At 42.9% G+C, this 17553-nt stretch overlaps 2 protein-coding genes across 5 annotated transcripts in view; one reads left to right on the forward strand and one right to left on the reverse strand.

Moving 5' to 3' along the window:
- LRRC18 (leucine rich repeat containing 18) overlaps window positions 1-2901 on the reverse strand; it is a 37576-nt gene extending 34675 nt beyond the window's left edge. Inside the window, exon 1 of one of the 2 annotated variants that reach the window (XM_029060703.2) lies at window positions 2770-2901. The gene's annotated coding sequence lies outside the window, so the exon portion shown is untranslated. The remainder of the gene's footprint in view (window positions 1-2769) is intronic. The other variant, XM_029060702.2, reaches the window with a different exon arrangement.
- Window positions 1-17553, forward strand: part of WDFY4 (WDFY family member 4) — a 404782-nt gene that overhangs the window by 308323 nt on the left and 78906 nt on the right. For all 3 annotated transcript variants that reach the window (XM_029060697.2, XM_029060700.2, XM_029060698.2), the window contains exons 48-51: window positions 7065-7107; window positions 9624-9743; window positions 10296-10413; window positions 13453-13562. In XM_029060697.2, coding sequence (XP_028916530.1) covers window positions 7065-7107; window positions 9624-9743; window positions 10296-10413; window positions 13453-13562 — 391 coding nt within the window. The remainder of the gene's footprint in view (window positions 1-7064; window positions 7108-9623; window positions 9744-10295; window positions 10414-13452; window positions 13563-17553) is intronic.

Here is a 17553-nt window from a genome sequence, read left to right on the forward strand (position 1 = left end):
TTATTGGTCTGCGGTGTGTGACCTTGATCATGGTTCTTAACTTCTCTGCCTCAATATTTTCATCTGTAAAATGAGAGTAAAATGCCCGTTTTCTCTCAATCTCTCGCTCTTGGACTTGTGAGCTAGGATCGAAACTGTGTCTGTTGTTTGCATTTTATGCCCTAGGTCTTGATGCAGTGTCTGGCACATAGTAAGCCCTTAATAAATAGCATCATCATTATTTCATGTTTTCCCTATTGGTATTTTGTAGGACTTAAAAAAAAAATGAACTCATGCAGGAATGCTTAATTGTTAACAAAAAAGCCTTCGGTAGAGAGAGAAATGTCTTAAGAATCTCTTTCAGGCAGAGGAATAAAGGAATCAATAAAATTGGTATCTCTAACTAATAGGGGCAAAAATCAATAAATATGCTCCACTATCCCCTAATCCACAAGAATCAAGAGTGTTAATGGCCCCAGAAGTCTGAGACCAATCTTTTATTCACATTTAAATCATGGTGGTTTGTGTTTATCCAGCACCTCTTTTCAAGGAACCTAATTAATCTTGTTTAGCCCTTATTGATCCCTTTTATACTTAACCTATATTTATACGTATCTGTAACCCTTTTGCAAATGGGGAAACTGAGGCCGGATGAGAACTTTATTGACACTTGAGGATGGAGCCTCCAGTTGAGGTTGTGGATGGTATCATGAAGGAATGGATTTTAATGAAGTTTTCTTGGATAAAGTACCAGGTAGCCTAGCATCAGGGAAAAGCTTTTCCTAGCTCTAACCAATAAGCAGACCCATTCCCTGCTCACATTGAGCTTACAGTCCAGAGAGGAAGAGAGACATTAATATAAATAAATGAATTTATGATGATCTGACCTGGTTTTCTCCTAGGGGCTCTGCTTCCCTTATCTGATTGTGGCTCAGTGGAAAAGAGCCTGGGCTTCGGAGTCAGAGGTCATGAGTTCGACTCCCGGCTCTGCCACTTGTCAGCTGTGTGACTGTGGGCAAGTCACTTCACTTCTCTGTGCCTCAGTTCCCTCATCTGTAAAATGGGGATTAACTGTGAGCCCCACGTGGGAGGACCTGATTCCCCTGTGTCTACCCCAGTGCTTAGAACAGTGGTCTGCACATAGTAAGCGCTTAACAAATACCAACATTATTATTATTATTATTATCTGCAGTCTAGATGGATGATGGGACATCTTTGGCCCCAGAGAACTCTAGGACACTGGTGCAATTCTGGGGCCCCTTTTAAAATTGAAGCCATGGTCAACAGAGCCACTAGTCTGGTGGGTGGATATAGAGTGAAGGTGTGCTTTCTCCTGGCTTCGTGCTCTATCTCCCGGATTCTTTAAGCTCACTGTGGGCAGGGAATGTGTCTGCCTATTGTTATATTATACTCTCCCAAGCATTTATTAATAATAATAATAATGATTGTGGTATTTGTTAAGCATTTATTATGTGCCAAGCACTGCTGAAAGAGCTGAAGTGGATACAGGGTGATCAGTTGTCCCACGTGGGGCTCACACTTTTAAACCCCATTTTACAGATGAGGTAACTGAGGCATAGAGGTGTGTAGTGACTCGCCCAAGGTCACACAGCAGACAAGTGGTGGACCTGGGACTAGAACCCATGTCCTCTGACTCCCAAGCCCATGCTCTTTCTACTAGGCCACATTGCTTCTCTAGTATAGAGCTCTGCACATAGTAAGCACTCAATAAATATTATTGAATGAATGACTCTACCTGCCAGGTATGGTAATAATAATAATAATAATGGCATTATTAAGTGCTTATTCTACACCAAGCATTGTATTAAGCGCTGAGGTTCATATAAGATAATCAGGTCCCACATAGAGCTTATGGTTTAAGTAGGAAAGAGAACATGTATTCAATCCCCATTTTTCAGATGAGGGAATTGAGGTAATAGAGAAGTTAAAAGACTTGTCCAAGGTCACACAGCAGACACGTGGTGAAGCTGGGATTAAGTCCCCTCAGAATTAGCTCTGATTCTCAGGTCTGCTTTTTCCAAAGAATATACCCTCTGATTTTTGAGGTCCTTGCATGACAGGTGCTATAATTAGGAGTTGTGTATTGTAAAATCAATCAATCCTATTTATTGAATGTTTACTGTGTGCCAAGCACTGCTCTAAGCACTTTGGAGAGTATAATATAACAGAAGTGGTAGACATATTTCTTGTCCACAATGACCTTACAGTCTTGAGGGGAAGACAGACATTAATATAAATTAATAATGGATATTCATTCATCCAATCATATTTATTGAGCACTTACTGTGTACAGAGCACTGTACTAAGTACTTGCAGAGTACAATTCAGGATGTGTACATAATTTCTGTGGGCTGAGGGTAGGGGTGAATAAAGGGTCCTGCAGATGGAGAGGAAACAAGAGCTTAGTTATGTAGCACACAGAGTCCTATCCGTAGCTTTTGGAAGTTTACCTCGCAGACTCACATCTCAGAAAATCACATTTAGGAAAATCAAAGGTAAGCACTGGATCAGCTCCTGGAATGACAATTCAGAGTTCCCAGCATTTCCCATTTTCTCACAATAAATGCTACTCTTGGGTTAGAATTGAAGACACCAGAGAGTTTGGGACTGTGTCAAAATGACAGGCTGGATCCCCATGAAAGATTTCCTGGTTCATTTTATAAATCAGAACACATCTTCTGGATTTAGGGAGATTCCCAAGCCAATCCTGCATTCTGGCCATAAATAAGCTCTTTTCTCCTCAAAATTCCCCTATTACTATCCACTCACCTCCAGAGGTTCAGCCAGAGATATTCTCAGGATCGTTGTCAAGATTTGGATTCTTTCAGGTAGCTCATAAAAAAAAAAAATAAGGGAAAGACGAACCTAGGTGGTGGGTGATAAACCAGGGAGTGGGGAAATGGAACTTTGAACATCCCTAATGTTCTGATACATTGGGGTCATAAACAATGGTCCTCAGAATTCTAGATTCTTTATGTCAGAAGGAGAGACAGTGATCCTCATTGCACAACTAAAGTGATTCATTAAGGCGACACCATCTTTGATTGTAGATACGAAAACATAAACAGACCAGCACATTTTATCTTTTCCCAACCCATTCTCCCAAACTGGTGGGAGGAAATTGCGTTGAAATTATTGAAGTCAGAATCTTCTCCTAATGGACGATCAATCAACGGTATTTATTCTGCCACTACTGAATAGAGAATGCGTGGTCCCGGCCCTCAAGAAGCTTGCCATTTAGTTGGGAATGATCACATATTACTTCTAAACAGTGGGGGTGGGAGGAAGACCAAGATTAAAATTGGAAATACTACGACTCTGGGCCACAAAACTAAAGAGTGCCTGTCTCGCCGCTGACCCCTGGCCCACGTCCTACCACTGGCCTGGAATGCCCTCCCTCCTCAAATCCACCAAACAATCACTCTTTCCCCCTTCAAAGCCCTACTGAAGGCTCACCTCCTCCAAGAGGCCTACAGAGACTAAGCTCCCTCTGCATCAGCTTCTCCTCCCTTCTGCGTCGTCACCTCGACTCGCCCTTTGCACTCCCCCACCCCACAGCTTCCCCCCACCAGACTGTGAACCTGTTGTGGCCAGGGATTGTCTCTTTATACTGCTGTATTGTACTTTCCAAACATTTAGTACAATGCTCTGCACACAGTATGTGCTCAGTAAATACGATTGAATGAATGAATGGACTACATAAAAAGCATACAGAGATTGTTACATAGAATAGATACCTACATTGATATACAGTGCGTACGTACATATATTCTAAGGATGGGTAAATATAAGCACAAAACTGTTAGAAATGGTACAGATATACATAAATGACAAAGGTGAGGGAAAATACGTAACTTCTAGACTGTAAGCTCATTGTGGGAAGGGAACGTGTCTGTTTATTGTTCTATTTTACTCTCCCAAGCACTTAGTACAGTGCTCTGCGTACAGTAAGTGCTCAATAAATATATTTGAATGAATGAAGGAATGAACTTCTAAGGGTGAATGTTAAGTCAGTGGGATTTGAGAGTTAATGAAGGAAGGCTTTCTGGAGAAGGGAGACTTTTAGTAAAGCTTTGAAGGTGGAAAAATAAGAAAGTATCTACCACACTAGAAGCAGCGTGGCTCAGTGGAAAAAGCCTGGGCTTCGGAGTCAGAGGTCACGGGTTCGACTCCCGGCTCTGCCACTTGTCAGCTGTGTGACTGTGGGCAAGTCACTTAACTTCTCTGTGCCTAAGTTCCCTCATCTGTAAAATGGGGATTAAAAGTGTGTGAGCCCCACGTGGGGCAACCTGATAACCCTGTATCTCCCCCAGCGCTTAGAACAGTGCTCGGCACCTAGTAAGCGCTTAACAAATACCAACATTATCATTAACATTATTACATTACAGTCCCCATTAGAGGTGATGCCTTCTTATAATAGGTATTCCCATATCTCTAATTGTAGACTGCTCCACACTTAACACAACAAATTAATTTTTAAGATTTAGCTGGTGGCTGTAAAAACCACGGCCCCACTCTCCCCTCCGTATTTCTAGTTTGGAAGTCACAAAACCTATATGAATTCCATATCTAGCTGGGTTCAACTCAGCCGGTCTGTGTAGCTTAGTTTCCTCCTCCAAAAACAGAGATCTAAAAACATCTGGGCTACAGGGCTATAGCGAAGAATGACCAATAAATCACTGTGAAGTACTCTGATGTTAGAAAGTGCTAGACAAATGTTAAATAAAAATAGAACAGTTATTTGGGAGCCAAGGTCTCTGAACCTCAAAATAAAGCCATGGATTAAATGAACCAAATCTGGGAAAGAATAATAAACATATGGGGTTTCCCCTTACCACTCCTTGCTCTTAAATGATATCCCATTTCCTCTTTGGGCTTTCTGGGCCCTTCTCTTTTGCAAACTAAGCAGGATACAAGGCTAAGAATAGCCAGCTCTTTCCAATCAGATGCAAATGGCACTTTCATTTGTGAGAACTGTTGCTATCAAACTTCTCCTATGGTCATTAGGTCATGGACTCCTACCGCACTGTGTAAACATGGCTGTGCCTGGGAGAAAGACATTGGACATCCAGAAATTGCCACAAACCAACTTAGACTTGGCCACTGAGTTTAGACCTGTGGATAAGCTCTGCGGTCGGTCATCTGAACATGAGTCATTCAGAAAAAGGCCAAGGCAAGAGATACAAGAATACTGATGGGGTTTTATAGATAGGTGCCACATACCATGAAAATGCCGGAACACCACTAAATCCTTCTTCAAAACATTATCAAGGTCACATCTCCTCAAAGAGGCCTTCCCCAGTTGAGCCCTCTTTTCCCCAGCTCGCTTTCCCATATATGTCGTCTATGTCTTTGGATCTGTGACTTGTGGGCATTTCTTATTCACCCCACCCCCAACCCCACAGCACTTCATTCAATCAATCATATCTATTGAGCGCTTACTGTACATAGGGAACTCTACTAATCGCTTATGAAAGTACAACACAACAACAGACACATTCCCTGCCCACCGTGAGCTCACAATCTAGAGGGGGAGAGGGACATAGTGCATATATTTAAATTATATATTATCAATTACTCATTTAGTCATATTAATGTCTGCTCCTCCGCTAGATTGTGAGCTCATTAAGGGCTGGGACTGTATCTGCTAATTCTGTTGTATTGCTATAATTATGATAGTTAAGTGCTTACTATGTGCCAGGCATTGTACAAAGCACTGGGGTGGAGACAAGCTAATCAGGTTGGAAACCATTCCTGTCCCACGCAGGGCTCACAGTCTCAATCCCCATTTTATAGACTAGGAAACTGAGGCTCAGAGAAGCAAAGTGACTTGCCCAAGGTCACAGAGCAGGCAAGTGGTGAGCCACGAGTAGAACCCATGATCTTCTGACTCCCAGCCCCGTGCTCTATCCACTATGCCCATGCTGCTTCTCCAATCGTACTCTCCCAAGCTGTTAGTACAGTGCTCTGCATGTAGTGAATTCTCAGTAAGTGTCGTCGACTGATTGATTTATCTAGGCCTTTAATATGTTCATTCAAAGAGTCATGATCAACTGAGAAAAGCAACCTCATATCCTGGGGTTTCATGGTCATTCTGTTTGTCGTTGTATTGTACTCTCCCAAGCTTTTACCACAGTGCTCCAGACACAGTAAGTGCTCAATAAATATGATTGAATGAATTAATGTGTGTTGGGGGGGATTCCCAAGGGAAATGGTGCCTAGATTTCTGCTTTTGATACTGGGGAAGTTATGCATTTGTCCCTGGGGCTGTACTATGGCAACACCATCTAGGACCCCCCCGGGATTCTCTGTAGCAAACCGGTTTCAGGAAAATGACCTGGTACTGCTTTCTGCTGGACTTCCTCTGGGAAATAGAGAGTGGAGAGAGAGAGAGAGAGAGAGAGATGTGGAGCAAAGAAAGATGAAGGTAATAATGATAATAATTAAGGTATTTGTTAAGCAATTACTGTGTGTCAAGCACTGTTCTAAGCACTGAGGTAGATTCAAACCAATCAGGTTGGACTTTCCCACTTAGGGTTCACAGTCTTAATCCCCATCTTACAGATGAAGTAACTGAGGCACAGAGAAGTTAAGTGACTTGCCCGAGGTTACACAGGAGACAAGTGGCGGAGCTGGGATTAGTACCCTGTGGGGATGGGAGTATTTACCATAAGAGAATCAATCAAGGAGGATGGCTAGAGGTGGTTCATGGGAGAAAACAATGGCAGGTGGCGTAGCGGAAAGAGCATGGGCTTGGGAGTCTGAAGTCATGTGTTCAAATCCCACTCTGCCACTCGTCAGTGGTGTGACTTTGGGCAAGTCACTTAACTTCTCTGTGCCTGAGGTACCTCATCTGTAAAATGGGGACTAAGACTGTGAGCCCCACATGATAACCCTGTATCTATCCCAATGCTTAAAACAGTGCGTGGCACATAGTAAGCACTTAACAAATGCCATCATTATTATTATTAGTAGGACAATGAAAGTCACAGGATCATTTCTTTCTCTGTGAACCTTTGGTGGCTTTGACATGTGGTGATCATTAACCTCTGTGTGTCTTGCAGGAAAGTCCCGGGCACGGAAAAGACGATGCTGCAGAAATGGCAGGTACAGTGACTTCAGTACCATTGGTGGATGACTTCCAGGAGTTTGTAGGGGAAAAAATAACAGTTCAACACTGAAAAAATCCAACTGGTGCCCACCGAAGAGTTTGTGGGGGAGAAAACCAGTTCACCCTTGAGGAGGTCCATTTTAGACCCAGCACAATTCTTTTCCGTGATGATTCTGGGCGCATGAATCGTTTGTAAAACGAGTTAGGGGGCCGAGCATGTTTTAGGCCAGTTTACAAAGGGGAGGTTGATCTGTGCCTTCGAAACTTGATTCATCCACTCATTCAATCCGTGGTTTTCATCGAGCACAGTGGGAAAAAAATGCAATAAATGTTGAACAAGACCCGGTCCCTGACCCTCAGGGGATTTATAAGGGAACTGAAGTGGTGACATGACGACGGGCACAAGAGGAGAGATTTAATACAACCAGAGCAGACCTGTTGACAAGCTTCTAAGTCCCCAGGTTGTTCAGCGTTCAACAGTGGCGATCCAAGCTCTTCCCATGTTCTGAAGTTCACCGAGGCCCTGCCCCTCTTAAACGGCTTTTCTCTCAAGGGCAGAAGTATTGCAAGTGTTTCCTCCTCCGCTACATATCCAAACGGTGTTAGATATCTACTTCCATCGAGTAGATCCATGTGAGGATGCCAAAAAAAAAAAATACACGGGCAAAGTGTGTGCACTGAAGAGGGCAATGCCTTTTCCGTCTCTTCATTCAGTTATATTTATTGAGCGCTTCCAGTGAACAGAGCACTGTAGCGTTCTCTTCCTCTTGACCCTTCAAGGGTGTATGGAGGCCCCTGCCCTACCCACATCCGACCTCTTTTCCCTATATATTTGATTGAGAGGGGATGAATTTAATTCATAATAATAATGATAATAGTACTTGTAAAGTGCTTACTTTGTGCCAAGCACTGTTCTAAACACCGAGGAGAATACAACTTAATCAGGTTGGACATAGACCCTGTCCCATGTGGAACTCACATTCTTAATCCCCATTTTAGAGAAACAACGTGGCTGAGTGGCAAGAACGCGGGCTTGGGAGTCAGAGGTCGTGGGTTCTAAAACCACCTCTGCCACGGGTCAGCTGTGTGACTTTGGACATGTCAGTTAACTTCTCTGGGCCTCAGTTACCTCATCTGTAAAATGGGGATTAAGACTGTGAGCCCCACATGGGACAACCTGATTACGCTGTATCTACCCCAACGTTTAAAACAGTGCTTGGCACACAGGAAGCGCTTAAATACCACAGTTATTATTATTATTTTACATAAGAAGTAATCGAGGACCCGAGAAGTTAAGTGACTTGCCTAAGGTCACACAGCAGATGTGTGTCAAATTCAGGATTAGAACCCAGGTCCTTCTGACTCCCAGGACCGTGTTGTATCCTTTAAGCGACACTGCCATAACCTGCTTCTTGTGTTAACATTCAAACGTGGTTGATTGCTATTTACGACTCTTTGAAAGAGAGGCGGAGAGGTAAAACCTAGAAGGAAACGGAGGCACAGAGAAGTCAAGAGATACTTGTGAGGTCTTAGAGATAGTCCTTAAATCTGTGATATTACAGTCGAAGCAGCACGGCTTAGTGGAAAGAATATGGGTCATGGGTTCTAACCCTGACTCTGCCACTTGTCTGCTGTGTCCCCTCACTTCACGTCTCTGTGCCTCAGTTACCTCATCGGTAAAATGGAGATTAAGATTGTGAACCCATGTGGGACAAGGACTATGTCCAATCCAATCTGTTTGTATCCACCACAGCATAGTGGAAAGAGCCCGGGCTTGGGAGTCCGAGGTCACGGGTTCCAATCCCAGCTCGGCCACTTGTCAGCTGTGTGACTGTGAGCGAGCCACTTCACTTCTCTATGCCTCAGTTACCACATCTGTAATATGGGGATGAAGACTGTGAGCCCCACGTGGGACAACCTGATAACCCTGTATCTCCCCCAGCACTTAGAACAGTGCTCTGCACATAGTAAGCGCTTACCAAATACCAACATTATTATTTAGAGAAGCAGCGTGGCTCAGTGGAAAGAGCATGGGCTTTGGAGTCAGAGGTCATGGGTTCGAATCCCAGCTCTGCCACTTGTCAGCTGTGTGACTGTGGGCAAGTCACTTCACTTCTCTGGGCCTCAGTTACCTCATCTGTAAAATGGGGATTAACTGTGAGCCTCACGTGGGACAACCTGATTCCCCTGTATCTCCCCCAGTGCTTAGAACAGTGCTCGGCACGTAGTAAGCGCTTAACAAATACCAACATTATTATTATCATTATTATTATAAAGGGTATTTTTTGAAAGCTTATAGAACTGGAAGATTACATAAATATTTCACTGTATGATTTGGAAATAAGTCTCTCCTCATTCTTTCCTTTTAATCAGAAGCTTTATTTTCATCCATTCAGAGGGCAATGAGAATTTTTTATTTCATTTAGTTAATTGGTAAAGAAGGCTTTATCTCTTGAAATGGGGCACAGTAACAATTGTCAAGGATCCAAATGATTTTTTTTTAACATGGCAGAAAAGAGATATCAGTAATTTTGAATACCTCATGTACTTAAACACCCTGGCTGGCCGGACTTATAATGATTATATGCAGTATCCTGTGTTCCCTTGGATTCTCGCTGATTATACCTCAAAGGTAAGATGCTATCAAGGTAAAGTATTTCCCTTTCACACTACTGCCCAAGTGAACGGAGCTTCTCCGCAGGTTAATTGTGGTCCAGCTCTCACTGATGGGTTTCCTTGCCTCCACAAAAACTCTGGCAAAGGAACAAACTTCATATCAGAGATCAACTGAATCAATAAATCAATGAAATCCTCCTCATTTTATACCATATGTCCAAGCGCTGTTACAAGAACAATTTTAAAAACACTTTTGCTCAAACATCTGGTCATTATTTTTTTAATTTTTTAATTTGGATCATCCCCAAAATGATTCTGGTCATTTGGAATTTCTTGCTCTTCTCCTTCCCTGTCCCTCTCTTCTTAGGTCTTGTGGGGTCACTAACTCCTCAGACATAAAACCTGAGTAGACCAAGATGCAAACTGGTTAATCACCAGCGGGGGTCAAAACAAATGACAATAAAATAATAACGGGACAATAAAACAAAGCAGCATAACCTCCCTGAGTTTGCTGTAGGGCACCAGCAGGTCTTCGTGGGGAGTATCAATTGGCACATCTGCTTTCCAGACATTGAACCTCATGAATCCCAGGACGTTTCGAGACCTCTCGAAGCCTATGGGGGCCCAGACCAAAGAAAGGAAATTGAAGTTCACGCAGAGGTATAAAGAAGTTGAAAAAAGTGAAGGTGAGTGGAATCTGGTTTCATACGTTAAAGCCCTGCGAATTGGAATCTAATGAAGAAATGTGAGTAGTCTAGTTATATGGACAAGGAAACGATGCTTAATGTGGAGTGTGGGATGGAATGGCTTTATAGAGAAGCAGCATGGCTCAGTGGAAAGAGCCCGGGCTTGGGAGTCAGAGGTCGTGGGTTCATTCATTCATTCAATAGTATTTATTGAGCGCTTACTGTGTGCAGAGCACTGTACTAAGTGCTTGGAATGTACAGTTTGGCAACAGATAGAGACAATCCCTGCCCAATGACGGGTTTACAGTCCAATTGGGGGAGACAGACGGACAAAAACAAGACAACATAATCCCAGCTGGGTACTAATCCCAGCTCTGCTACTCATCAGCTGTGTGACTTTGGGCAAGTCACTTCACATGCTTGAGAAGCAGCATGACTCCGTGGAAAGATCACGGGCTTGGGAGTCAGAGGTCATGGGTTCTAATCCCAGCTCTGCCACTTGCCAGCTGTGTGACTTTGGGCAAGTCACTTCACATCTCTGTGCTTCAGTCACCTCATCTATACAGTGGGGATGAAGACTGTGACCCCTACGTGAGACAACCTGATTACCTTGTATCTCTCCCAGTCCTTCAAACAGTGCTTGGCACATAGTAAATTCTTAACAAATGCCAACATTATTATTATTATTATTATTATCTTTGTGCTTCATTTACCTCATCTGTAAAATGGGGATTAAGACTGTGAACCTCAAGTGGGACAACCTAAATACCTAGATTCTACTCTAGCGCCTAGAAAAGTACTTGGCGCATAGTAAGTGCTACACAAATACCTTCATTTTTATTATTATTATTATTATTGCCTGCCTATATTGATGGAATCATCCCCAACTTTGCCACAAATCAATATGGCAGGTAACATTTTGTGAAACCTAGCAGACACTACCTAGTAACCGAACAGTTCCAAAGCTCAGTTCCAGCTACCAGATTGCTAAGTGATTGAGGACAACCACGAAGCCACCTCATCCTGCAGTAGAGATAAATGTAGGAGAATATGCTTCATTTGTGGTCTAATACAAGTTCTAGTGCATTGGGTTGAAACTTTAGCTGACAAGTACTTTCGTTGAAATTGGCATAATCAGTTCGAGGCCCTGTCTCCCAATATAGAAGTTAGAATAAAATTAATGTGAGTAACCAACCATAATCGTATTCATCCCCACCTTCAGCGGTCTGTTCCCAGCAAAAGAAGATACAAGTCAGAAGTGGTGCGGCAACAATCTCTAGGCGCCATTCCAGAATATCAATCACTTGTATATACTGAGCACTTACTGTCTACAGAGCACCTCATTCAATCGTATTTATTAAGCGCTTACTGTGTGCAGAGCATATACAGTACACATACACAGTAAGCGTGTGAATGAAGTGCTTGAGAAAGAACAATACAATAATAAACAGTGACAGTCCCTCCCCACAATGAAATCACGAGTCTAGAGGTGTGGAGGCAGACATCAATACAAATAAATAATTTTACAGATATATACATAAGTGCTATACTAGGCACTTGGGAGAGTACAACATAACAGAGTTGGTAGACATGTTCCCTACCAAATAATAATGGCAATAATAATAGTAATAATTGTGGTATTTGTTAAGCTCTTACTATGTGCCAAGTGATAGTTAATACAAGTTAATCTAGTCAGGCACAGTCCCTGACCCACACAGGGCTCATAGTCTACGTAAACAAGAGAACAGTTAATGAATCCCCATTTTATAGATAATAATAATAAAAGTGGTATTAGTTAAGCACTTACTGTGTTCCAAGCACTGTTCTCAGCACTGGGGTAGATACAAGGTAAGCAGGTTTTCCCACGTGGGGCTCACAGTCTTAATGCCGATTTTACAGATGAGGTTTCTGAGGCACAGAGAAGTGAAGAGACCTGCTAAAGGTCACACGGCAGACAAGTGGCAGAACTGGTATTAGAACCCACCACCTCTGACTCCCAAGCCTGGGATCTTTCCACTAAGCCATAAGGAAACTGAGGCACAGATTCATTCATTCAGCCATTCGTATTTTTTGAACACCTACTCTACACAAAACACTATACTAGATGATTAACAGATAATATAAGTGACTTTCCCTAGGTCTTACAGCAGGCAAATGGTGGAACCAGGATTAGTATTCAGGTCCTCAAACCCCTCCAGGGCCCATGCTCTTTTCACTAGGCCATACCAATTCCACTGAGGGAATGGCCTGGGCAGAAGAATAGTGGGCCTGTTGGAAGAATTGTGGAAACCACCATAATACTGGGTACCACTTATCCAGAATTCCTCTCTCCACCAATTGAGCACTCTGGTCTGGCAAGGCATGAAGCTTCCTTGCTTTCATCAGTGCTCAATCTTCAATGACTGATTCATCCCCACTTGTGCCCCGATATTCCATTTTTGTGTTGGAGAGGAGCAGGGATGAATAATAATAATAATAATACAAATAATAATGATAATGACAATACTGATATTTGTTAAGGGCTTCCTAGGTGCTGTATATTAAGGCTGGAGTGGATACAAGCAAATTGGGTTGGACAAAGTCCCTGTTCCACATGGGGCTCACAATCTTCATCCTGACTTCACAGTCTTCATTCTGACTCCAGGCCTGTACTCTAACCACCAGGCCACGCTGCTTCTGAAGGTCCAGAGAACTGGCCCTGAACATCATGCGACCTGGGCTTTGTTCTAGTCACACCAACTGACTTTTAAGACACCTCCCTAAACCTCTGGTTGCCTCAGTTTCCTGATTTCTAAAATGGTGCTCATTTACCACTGGCATATGATGTCTCTTGAAATTCTGGAATAACAATTGCTACCAACTAGTTAAAATCATGTAGAATTCATGTTTTCCCTGATGGTTTTTCTTATGATTTCTTAATATGTCAGTTCATGTTGCTTGTTCTTTCCTGGTAAGTAAGAGCTGTGGTGTATCCTCGCCTTCGATGCAAAACGAGTGAATAAAACTCTTGAAATCTACCTCTTTGTGTCTGATCTACAGGAGATCTTACAGTCCGGTGTCATTACTGTACTCACTACTCATCTGCCATCATCGTCGCATCTTACCTGGTCAGAATGAAGCCGTTTACTCAGACTTTCTGCTCTCTGCAGGTAATGATAATAATTGTGGTATTAAATGCTTACTATATGCCAGGCACTGTACTAAGCGCTGTACTGAGCAAATCAAGTCAGACACAGTCTCTGTCCCATGTGGGGCTCACAGTCTTAGTTCCCGTTTACAGATAAGGTAACTGAGGGACGTGAAGGGAAGTGACTTGCCCAGTATCAAACATACGACAAGTGGGGAAGCCAGGATTAGAACCCATGACCTTCTGACTCCCAGGTCTGGGCTGTATCAACTACACCCTACTGCTTCTCTAAATCACTGGCTAGTCTGTTCACACCAATCCTACCTTAGGTTAAAAAATCTGTGGAGAGGAATCCTTACCTGGCATTTAGTTTAATGGTTATATAGTTGGCCTACATATGATATTCAATCAATCAATTGATGGTATTTATTGAGCGCTAACTCTATTTGAAGCATTCATTCATTCATTCATTCATTCATTCATTCAATAGTATTTATTGAGCGCAGAGCACTGTACTAAGCGCTTGGAATGAACAAGCACTGTATGAGGTGCTTGGGAGAGAATAATACGACAGAGTTGATAGTCATGACATCTACCTTGGCTTCCTGGATTTATTTTATTTTATGATCAGGGGGATTTATTGGGCATCTGTGGAGTGTGATGCACTTGGGAAAGTACAAGAGGAGCACAAGACGTGATCCCTGCCCACAAGGTGCTTAATAGGGTGGACAGATATGCAAAAATGATTAACAAACAGTGGGAACAGGAAGTAAAAAAATGATACAGCAAGGAATATATAAGCAATGTCGCTCAGTAGAAAGAGCAAGGACCCGAGAAGCAGGAGACCTGGGTTCTAATCCTGGAGCCACCACTTGCCTGCTATGCGATTTTGCCCGAGTCACTTAACTCTTCTGTGTCCCAGTTTCCTTACCTGAAAAGTGGGATGAAATACCTATTCTCCCTCCCCCTTAGGACATGAACCTCATCTCTTTGTTGTTGTATTGTACTCTCCCAAATGCTTAGTACAGTGCTTTGTACACAGTAAGCACTCAATAAATATGAAAATGAATGAGTGAACCTCTTGTGGGAGAGGGACTGTGACCTGATTATCTTCTATTTACCTCAGCTCTTAGTGTGGTGCTTGGCACACAGTCAATGCTTATCAAGTATTACTATTATTTATTATGTTATGTTATTATGTTATGTCATCATATTATTATTATTATGAGAAGCAGTGTGGCTCAGTGGAAAGAGCACTTGCTGGGGAGTCAGAGGTTATGGGTTCAAATCCCGGATCCGCCGCTTGTCAGCTGTGTGACTTTGGGCAAGTCACTTCACTTCTCTGTGCCTCTGTTACCTCATCTGTAAAATGGGGATGAAGACTGTGAGCCCCTGATCACCTGTGGGACAACCTGATCACCTTGTATCCTCCCCAGTGCTTAGAACAGTGCTTTGCACATAGTAAGTGCTTAATAAATGTCATCATCATTATTATTATTATTATTATTATTGTTGTTGTCCTTCCTATTTGAAGACTGGAAGTAGTACAAACGTATCAGGATATTAAAAGTTCCTTGAGGTCAGGAATCAGGTGTATTATTGATGTTTTTTATGGCATCTGTTAAGCCCTCACTATGTGCCAGGCACCATACTAAGCATCGGGGTAGATATAAGCTAATCAGGTTGGACACAGTTTGTATCCCATATACACTCCCAGGTGTTTGTACAGTGTTCTACACAGGGTAAGTGCACAATAAATATTTTTGACTCATTTATTAAATAGCTGAAAAGGTAATTTAATATACAAAGAATTGTACGGATATAATCTGCATAGGTATATAAAGACCGAGGATAACATTGAATTATGTAAGTGCAAAGGGTGGGGTTGAATAGCTGTGAATGGCTTCTTATGAAATAGGCAAAATTCCTTGTGCTGCAGATTCTTTTTATCTAACATAGTTTGCATTCATGGCCTTTGCTTGATGCAGCCTATTAAATTTATTGCCCTGGGAGGGAAGCATTTGGGACTGTGGCCTTGAATAGCTAGGGCAAGCTACTTGCTCCGCTGAAACAGTGTCGTGTGGTTTGGAAAAAAAAACAAAAAAAAAACCAACCCTATAATCTAAGGGACAAAAAATAAAAGGAACCCAAGTGGTCTGCATTTTTTTTTCTCCCTTTCTAATTAAGATCCACATTTTTGCTAGTCACCAGTGGAAATTCCCCATCAGTGCCTGAGGGCTTTTACCACTATGCTTCTTCCCCCACTCTATGGGAGCCCTCCTTCTCCCCCATCCCCTTTCTACCTGAGCTGAGCTTTCTCCCTCAGGGCCAGCTCTGCCTTTCTTCTCTGGGGAAACCTGATAGCACAAGGATTTCTTGTTTATCCAGCTCCCTCTCCCTATTCTATCCTGTTGTCCCTCCTCCTCTTCCCCTCTCTCCCCTAACTCTTAACTCCCCTAACTCTTAACTCCCCTAACTCAAGCCCATCAAAGGGCAGGGACTGTCTCTGTTACCAATTTGTACATTCCAAGCGCTTAGTACAGTGCTCTGCACATAGTAAGCGCTCAATAAATACTACTGAATGAACTCTTGCATTAGGTAGAAGACAGCTCCATCAGCCTATGACAACCCCAAAGTCATCACCAAGACAAATTGAAAGACTTTTGAGGGAACTTGATATAGAAAACAACTTGAGAGATGAACAGATGGATGGATAGGTGGATGGATGGAAGGCTGGAACAATCAGTTCATAAATGGTATTTAGTTAGTGCTCAATAAGTACCATCGATTGATTGAGGGAGTGATCAATACAACAGAGTTGGTAGACATAATCCTTATCCTCGAAGAGTTTAATAATGTTGGTATTTGTTAAGCGCTTACTATGTGCAGAGCACTGTTCTAAGCGCTGGGGTAGACAGAGGGGAATCAGGTTGTCCCACGTGGGGCTCCCAGTCTTCATTCCCATTTTCCAGATGAGGTAATTGAGGCACAGAGAAGTTAAGTGACTTGCCCACAGTCACACAGCTGACAACTGGCAGAGCAGGGATTCGAACTCATGACCTCTGACTCCAAAGCCCTTGCTCTTTTCGCTGAGCCACGCTGCTTCTCTATCTACAGGGAGAGAGAGACATTAATATAAAAAAATACATTAAGGATATGTACATGACTGCTGTCAGACTGAGGGCTTGTGACTATCGAGTGATTGAAGACTACAGATCTAAGTGCATAGGAGATGCAGAATGGAGAGGAGTAATAATGATAATGGTATTTGTTAAGCGCTTACTATGTGCAGAGCCCTGTTCTAAACCCTGGGATAGATACAAGATCATCAGGTTGTCCCACGAGGAGCTCACAGTCTTAATCCCCATTTTACAGATGAGATAAATGAGATCCCGAGAAGTTGAGTGACTTGACCAAAGTCGCACAGCTGATAAGTGGAAGAGCCAGGATTAGAACCCACAACCTCTGACTCCCAACCCCATGCTCTTTCCTCTGAGCCACACTGCTTCTCTAGGTTGGAGAAAAGAGTGCTTAACTGCAGAAGGCCTCCTGGAGGAGATGTGATTTGAATAAGGCTTTTAAAGTAGAGAGAGTAGTGTTTTGTAGTATATGGAGTGAGAGGGAGTTTCCCCTTAGAGGAAAGGAGTCGGTGGTGAGATAGACAAGGTGGAGATATAGAGGAGCAAATATGCAACTTGAGGACCATAGTAGGAAATCAGAGAGAGAAGGTAATAATAGTAATATTTTTTAACTGCCAAGCACTGTTCTAAGCACTGGGGTAGTTACAAGGTAAACTGGTTATCCCACATGGGGCTCACAGTCTTAATCCCCATTTTATAGATGAGATAACTGAGGCACAGAGAAACTCAGTGACTTGCCCCAAGTCACACAGCTGACGAGCGGTGGAGCCGGGATTGGAACCCACAACCTCTGGCTCTCAAGCCCGTGCTCTTTCCTCTAAGCCATGCTGCTTCTAAGAAGGGGTAAGCTGATTGAATGCTTCTCCCCTGCAG

This window comes from Ornithorhynchus anatinus, chromosome 3 (genome assembly GCF_004115215.2).
Source record: "Ornithorhynchus anatinus isolate Pmale09 chromosome 3, mOrnAna1.pri.v4, whole genome shotgun sequence".
Taxonomy (NCBI): domain Eukaryota; kingdom Metazoa; phylum Chordata; class Mammalia; order Monotremata; family Ornithorhynchidae; genus Ornithorhynchus; species Ornithorhynchus anatinus.